Genomic DNA, 7,653 nt, shown 5'->3' with positions numbered 1-7,653 from the left:
AAACTGTTGCCTGTTGAATTGTAATTAACTAGCAAGTATGTTAGCTGAATGCGCACAACAAAAATTTGCAACACGTAATTTACTAGTCGTTTACATCACATTAAAATAGTACGCATACATTCTTTGTGGGGCAGACGTACACAATATTTAATATGGTGCATAATGTTAATTGTTCGTGGCCAACCGGTACACATCTAATGAAAATATTATGCAAGTTTCTGATAGAAATTGCACGGAAGTCAAATTTTTAGTTGTTCCTGGTAACCTGGCCACAAAGTTTCCAACTTCTGCGTCGAAATAGAATGCCCGTACATTGCAGTAGTGTACGCGTCGCTATGCCACCGTCGTCTACCGGTTATTGCTCGGTAAATAACGTTACAGGTCCTGGTGCGACGGGTTGAATTTGATTAAGATGAAGTAGTTCCCACTGCACCGTTCCTCGCACCGCCAACCCAAGTCCAATGTGCTTTCTCCTTAAGCATAGCCGTTGCCCGAGCAGCGAGGCTCACGATTGGCAGTAAGGTGCATAGCTTTTCAACGAGTTTGTGCGCAGCCGATCTGCTCTACGGTTAACACTTCCACAATGAAACGTGACGGCAATTCAGTTAGGCTTGGCAGCAAATTTAATTATGGAATTTAAACTGTTCATATCAGGTACGCATCCCATGGAAAACGGAGGTAGATACCAGAACCGTACCAAAACTTAGCAGGCTAGTCGTCTTCATCATCACTATCAACGTCACCATCCTATGTGCCCATAGGATGGCAGCATGTGACATGGATAGAAACTGCCACGAGAACATGTCACTGTCGGAGAAGATGCAATTATTCGGAAGCTATATGCCCCATATATGACGTCCCTTTCGTGAAGATTGAACCCGACAAACGGACATGACTACTGAAACATTTTCATTGGGCTACCACATAAGCTATCACTCAATAACCACAAGTGGAATAAAGAGACAGAGCTTGTTTTACAAGCAGTTCGGCAGTTCGAGTTTTTCCATACCTATTCGCAGCTTTCCAGCTAACTAGCAAGTTGATCAATACGCTATTCATATATAGGCGTACCACTCGTTAATTCATGCATTTTCAAGATTTTTGGGAAAATGTAACATAAGTATGCTACAAATTAGCAGTAGCAAACGAATTGTAGCGTAAATCTGGCACTTATTAATGCAGCAAACCTATTTGTTTACCGTTAAGAGTACAGCTTAGTTTGCATGGCTAAATTGTTGAGGACATTTTAAAGCATAATCAACTAAATTGGAATATCAATGTATTAAGGAAGATAATTTGAATATATTTTAGATAGAACAGTTATTGCAAAGGAAATTAAATTCTGAATTTTGAAATGGCGCTTGTCCTTATAGGCTTCTAGCGTCAATACTGTATTCCATTTCTGGCCAATCATTATCGCGTTTGTACGTAAGACACTAAAAACAGCATCACAAACGAGACATAATTAAAACTCAATCTACTTCCGCTGATGATTATTACAGATTCATTCGACCCGCGCTTGGCCTCCGTAGCCTTCTATTCTATTCACGGAACGCCAGATATAACCCGACCGCCGGGAAGCTTGCCGGATCGATTGCTCCAATCAATGAGTAAGCACCGGGATGGAAAAGGAAACCGTACCCCGGGCACCGCCACAGCAACCAACATGACCGACCAATCTTCATTGGCACGTAATTTGGATCTCCTAAAGAAAACCGATGGCTCTTTCTCTTCCGTTGCCCGTTTTTGTTCATTTTTCCCCCCACTGCGAGGGAATGTATTCAGGGATTATTTTACAAAGGAATTTTTGCCGAACCGTCCGGTGGGAATCAATTACTTGTTAAGGGTTGATACGCGAAAAAAAAGGGAAAGGATCCTTGAATCGCACGGGGATCCCACTTTTCAAGAACATTGTTTGACTTTTCCTGCTGCGCTGGTATGAAGTAAAACAGGAGAGTGAAAACTTAGAATCGGCTTTTGGGCTAAATTAAAGCGCCTGCAAAATATGGAAACAATTCACCGAGGCAAGGAAGCCATGAAGGACGTTGAAGGTTAAAATCCGGGAACCAATTTAAGTGCTGTTCGTGGCGGAAGATGCGACAAAAATAAAAGGGAAGCAGCAGTGGACGGTTGAAATCCAGCATTGGAGGTAGAGAGTAATGTCTGCTACCAATTCCTACGGATGAGTTCAACTAAGTAAAATTACAATGGAATCATCTCCGACTATCGCAACGGTGGAGCTGCTGTTCTGACAGGGATTATTGTTTCTCGCTCGCTTTCCGTTCATGCTGCCGGTTTTTTCATGCAGCTCAGTGCTAGAGTGCGCTAGTGGCAACCGCATGGCAAGAGCGGGCCCGAACGGAAACGGGGCTGGTCTTGCAAGCGACAGTTCGAAGGACAGGGCAGCAAAGGCCTGCGTGCTGTGAGCATGACAGCCGGACTTTCATCTTTTCGGACAACGTTATGAATGAACGAAAACGTTCAGCAGGCCAAAGTAATTATTTTCTCATTCAATATTCAAATCCGTTCCGATTGGATGGCGTCCTGATGGCGTTACCACCACAACGGTAGAGTTCACTTACTTCTGCCAGATCAACCGTGGGTTTTCCCATTAGCGGTATCCACGAGTTTGGCACTGTTTATGGCCAGCAAACCAGAGCGCCTCGTAAGTTGATGATTATGAAATCGCAAGCGTCAAAATTTTTGTTTCTGCATAAAATTGCTGCTGGAGTTTTACTGATGTCAAAGAACTACGGCACACTTACTATTAATGCCTACCTCCCACATACAGCTACGGCCTTCCATATCTTACATCCCAAAACATAAGGTCAAGAGCGGTGACGCTGCACGGCACTTTAGCAGATCTTTAGAGTGCTTGGGTTCTACACTAAAAATGCTGGATGCTTCGGGGAAAAAAAAACAATTAACGTACAGCAAAGCATTTGATTGATGAGCCGTAGTAAAAAGGAGTGAAGCGGTTAGAGTCCTAATTTGCTCTCATTGATCGAAAAATTCGCAGCGCGACAGCTAGAGTTCTGTTTTTTCTTGTAGAGAAATTTCTTCAGGGATATTTCATACCGGTTCAACTTTTTCTTTGTTACCTGAGAAATGTTCAACCAGGGAAAACACGCAATGATAGAAACTTGTACCACATTAGAGGGGAGCGCATGTACTTACACTCATATCCGTATCTATGTTTGATTTCGGCCGAATTATGTACTCTTTATCGGAAGGCATAGGTACACGGGCTCGATGGATCCAACCAATATCACCTGGACGAATTGCACCCCTGAAAGGGAACGTTGAAATTAATTTGAATTAGAAAAATCTCAAACAAAGCTACTGCCAAAACGAAGACGACGTTTTGAAGTAGAACATGTTCACGTACCTTTCAACGTCGTCAAACGGTAATCCCTTGTCGTTGACGTGCGCAGGAATGGATGGCTCAGGGGATTGCTTGCGCTTTTGAGACATCCGCAGCAAGTCACGTTCCAGCCGCTCTTCGCGCGTCATTGCCGTGATGTCGGCGCTGAGATTAAAAATCGGGCGAGCCCAATCAGAGATCAGCCGACCAGCCCGATCGCGATTCGCTTTCGTTTCATCCGGATGTTTGTGCAAGTACATTACGGCTTTACCGATACCCGACCGTTTCAGGTATGTCTTATCAATCGCCGGAAGCTGGGAAGCGAAAGCCAAATTTAGTAAAGATTCGCACGCAAATGCGATACTTCGAGTAGCTTACATCAGCCAACAGCTTTAGAATATTTTCCCGGATCTGCAGGCACGGGAGAGCCTTATTGGGTAGTGGGGCCAACCAATCGGTCAGTACGTTTAGAACGCTGTGCTCCAGGAAAGCCAGCTGCAAGTCCTTCTTGATCAGCTGGGACATCACATGCTTTAAGATGGCAATCTTTTTCGTGGCCGGTTTACCCTCAGTGTTCAGCCGCCGGTCTTCCTCTGCTGCGTGCTGCATCTTCTGCAGCAGCTGCGCAATTAGATCGTCGTTTTCATTGACCAAATCGATTTCGTTCCGCTTCCGAAGACGGGACTTTTCCTCCTTCTTGCGCGCCAACATGTTGTCGAAGTCAGACATGAATTGGCCGCTGTGGAATATTTGAAGAAAACAAATGTAATCACGCGATGTCAACTATGATTGCGACTGATGCAAAAAGATGTAAAAACGTATAACTGCGATCATGTCACAATTTTACACACATCTAGCACGCCCCCCAAGTAGGAAGTATTTCTGTAGGTTTTAGTTTTAGCGAAATCGCTAGGTGAGATATGCTGTTCAGTTTTTGACGAATTACGCTAAACAATTACGCTAAAATTACCTTTTTTATGAAATCGTAAGGTACAGAATGCCGAATAAAATAATTTCATACTAAACGAAAGAGAGATAACTAGTATTATATAGACAGAGAGGTAACTAGTGTTGGGAATTTTTACCACAGTAGATCGGAAGGTAAACAAAACCTGCGTTGCTGACACGCAGGTGCATATTTATGGAAACAATTGAATGCAACTATTTAGTGGCGTTTAAACATCGATTCGGAGTGGTTCTCGATAGAAAACAAGTTTTCATCCGCGTCGCAATTATAATGCCTGCTAGAAAGAAGCAAGTCAGTAAGGAAACGTGGTACGAGTGGATAATGGACGCCATCGAGAAGATTCAAGTTAGTAGACAGCGTCCTACGATGGCCAGCATATGCCATGCAATACGCAAGCGCCACATATTCGAAGAAAAAACGATCGCTGCGAGACTACAGGAAGCTGAATCAAGTGGCCTGATCGAGGCGAGTTTTGTGCGCGATGCTCCCATATATCGATTGGTTCAAGGCAAAGCAAGGCGCCGAAGGGAGCATCTTTCCCGGAAATGCTGTTCGTTTCCTAACGCGATCTGCATCGAATGTCTCAGAACTAGCATCAAAGGCCCCAATGATCAGCCGGAACCGATGAGCTCGTGTGAACGGTGCGGGATATCGCTACACGATAGTTGCTCCAACAAACTCAATGGCCTGGAAACTTCCGTCCCACTGTCCCAGCTGGTATCGGTGGGAAATAATTGGTTCTGCGATGACTGTTGCCAACCGTGTGATGCTTGTAACACCAGGATCACAAGTTTGAGCCAAGCTCGATGCTGCCTGCTGGAATGTGCCGATTGTGCAAGAAAGTTCCACTTTCAGTGCATGGTACCACCATTGACCAGCGAGTGGAAAAGTAGAACGCCCTGGCAGTGCGACGATTGTTCACAAAATGATAAGCAATGCGATGCGAAAAAATCAAGAACTGATCATCGGTCAAATTGTTCGCGCATCGGTGCAGAGAACTTGAAGAAAAGTGTTGGTTTAAATAAGTCCAGTGAGCACGGTACACAGTGTTCCCGATCGCAACCCAAGGAAGCTGACCTGATTGATGGACGTATTGAGGCGATGAAGATAAAGTTAGCTGGACAGGTGTCTACCGACGATTTTGATATCTTCCGGATGGTACTATTGCAGACATGCCATCTGCAAACGGATAATCTCGCTCGTACACCGGAAGCAATTCGGTTCGGCAAGTACGAAATCGAATCGTGGTACTCAAGCCCCTTCCCTCAGGAATATGCCAAACTGAAAGTGCTCTACATGTGTGAATTCTGCCTGAAGTACATGAAGACGGACAATGAGCTGCGCCGTCACCAGGGCAAGTGTATCTTACGACATCCTCCAGGGGGTGAAATTTATCGCGACGATGATTTATCCGTTTTTGAGGTGGACGGAAATGAGCAGAAGCTGTACTGCCAGAGCTTATGCTTGTTGGCAAAACTATTTCTCGATCACAAAACGCTATACTTCGACGTCGAACCGTTCATGTTCTACATCCTGACCAAACGCGATAGGCTCGGGCAGCATATCGTCGGATACTTTTCGAAGGAAAAGATGAACCAGCGGAGCTACAACGTGTCCTGCATCCTGACGATGCCTCAGTGCCAACGGCAAGGTTATGGGCGGTTTCTGATTGATTTCAGCTACCTACTAAGTCGTGTGGAGCGGAAGCCTGGCACACCCGAGCGCCCATTTTCCGATATGGGACGCGTATCTTACCATAAGTACTGGTGTTCGGTTATACTTTCGTACCTGTACCTCAATCGTGACGCACCCCTAACGCTGAAAACAATATCCCGGGATACCGGCATGTTCGTGAGCGACATTGTCACGGCTCTAAGGAAGCTGCACTTCATCAAGTATAGGGGTCAAAAGAAGGGTTGCTGTCGCACCAATCGGCCGATAATCTGCATCGACTGGCGGGCTGTGGAGGCACATCAAGTGCGTATAAACCGATCGCCCGAATCTGCCAGAGTCAAGGAAATGGGTCTTCGGTGGATACCAAATATGCGCGTTAGTTCAATTGTCAAGCAGTCTGCTGTGGTAGAAAATGTAAGCTTCCAGAACGATTCATCTAGCTCACCGAGCTCGCAAAATACACCAAACGTGGATGAGGTTAGAAACAAATGTTCTCCTAGCAAAGCTGAGAAAGGAAATGGCAACGATGCGAACATTTTACTCAACTCTAGCTCCACTGGGAAAAGTCCAACGAAACATTCACTCATTGCGCAAAGTCCATCGGAGCACAGTGGCAACGACACGGACAATTCACTGGAAGAAGATGGCATCGCAAGAACGAGCTCTGGTCGAAAGCGATCACGGCCGAAAAAATACAGTAAAGATTTATTCGACCTGTCACTATCGCTAACGACAGGAACGCCCAAATCAAACCGATCGCTGAAACCCGCCTCAGAGGAATCGAAGGATTCGAATACATCTTGGTGCGAGGGTAAATTTCCAGTTGTGCTGATGGAACCGCTTTCCGCAAACGATTTCGTACTATCGCGGCCATCGGACAGATGCGGTACGGACGAGGAGGTTTCGCTGGACAGCGTGGAAGCGTTCATGGGTACACCGAAAAGCGAGTTACAGAAGCCGTCCCCTAGCAATACGGTACATGGATTCACACCGATCGCACCTTTTAAACAGCAGTTCGTTGTGAACGTTGAACACCGAGGATCGCCGTCGCTGGGTGCTGCATTGTCTCACCACTTCGAGCCACACATGTCCACCCCGAAGTTGTCCAGTGCTAAGCGGAGCAGTGCCAGCAGATGTCGGAAACGAACCATCGTCTGCCTGCAGGAGGTAATCAGCTGCAAACGGCAGCGATTGGACTGGACTGCGGATGAGGGTAGAGGCAGCGCAGAACACGGCATTAGTAGAGATGGCAACGTTACGTCGAGCCATCAGGTAACTTTATATACCCATTGTCGACCCACTCGGCCTGGTGTTAGGGGTAGGCCAAGCGAGGGTAACACGATTGAGCTTAGTAGTTCGAACGTAAGGATGTTCCCGAGGACAGTGTAAGGGGGTGTAGGCAAGTAAACAAAAGAAAGTGATACATATCTTGTAATGGTTTGGTTTCGGAGCCATTATACTCAATGTTAGCCATGGCCGTTTTAGAATTTAGCTTTCAATAAACGAATTTATGCTCGGAATTTCCTGCACCAGAGAATAGTTGTTTTTGATTTTATTTTTCCTACTCGGTAACGTTGTTTGGTAGGTAGATAAAAGTTCTCTAAACCGCAAAGGGTTAAGGCCACGAACTTGGCTGCCATTGGAATTG

At 45.7% G+C, this 7,653-nt stretch overlaps 2 protein-coding genes across 2 annotated transcripts; one reads left to right on the top strand and one right to left on the bottom strand.

The window, feature by feature from the left end:
- Nucleotides 1–2,978: 2,978 nt before the first annotated feature.
- LOC131259995 (protein IWS1 homolog) lies at nucleotides 2,979–4,217 on the bottom strand. The gene is made up of 5 exons (XM_058261631.1): nucleotides 4,204–4,217; nucleotides 3,743–4,103; nucleotides 3,377–3,678; nucleotides 3,178–3,289; nucleotides 2,979–3,101 (listed from the first exon to the last, which is right to left on the bottom strand). Exons 1-5 carry the CDS (start codon nucleotides 4,215–4,217, stop codon nucleotides 2,979–2,981), a joined length of 912 nt encoding a protein of 303 aa, XP_058117614.1.
- Nucleotides 4,218–4,601: 384 nt separating this feature from the next.
- LOC131259992 (histone acetyltransferase KAT6B-like) lies at nucleotides 4,602–7,394 on the top strand. The gene has a single exon (XM_058261615.1). The coding sequence runs from the start codon at nucleotides 4,602–4,604 to the stop codon at nucleotides 7,392–7,394; it is 2,793 nt and encodes a 930-aa protein (XP_058117598.1).
- The last annotated feature ends 259 nt before the right edge of the window (nucleotides 7,395–7,653 follow it).

Source organism: Anopheles coustani, chromosome 3 (genome assembly GCF_943734705.1).
Source record: "Anopheles coustani chromosome 3, idAnoCousDA_361_x.2, whole genome shotgun sequence".
Classification (NCBI taxonomy): Eukaryota; Metazoa; Arthropoda; class Insecta; order Diptera; family Culicidae; genus Anopheles; species Anopheles coustani.
Note: the sequence above shows the minus strand (reverse complement) of the source record. Positions and strands in the feature narration are given on the sequence as shown.

Bases quoted from the DNA above. Each gene is read 5' to 3' on its own strand.
- LOC131259995 (XM_058261631.1), bottom strand. The intron at 3,679-3,742 runs GTAAGCTACTCG...TTCGCTTCCCAG, and splicing joins TTCTAAAGCTGTTGGCTGAT to CTTCCGGCGATTGATAAGAC. The intron at 3,102-3,177 runs GTAAGTACATGC...AACATTTCTCAG, and splicing joins ACATAGATACGGATATGAGT to GTAACAAAGAAAAAGTTGAA.
- LOC131259992 (XM_058261615.1), top strand. From the start codon at position 4,602: ATGCCTGCTAGAAAGAAGCAAGTCAGTAAGGAAACGTGGTACGAGTGG.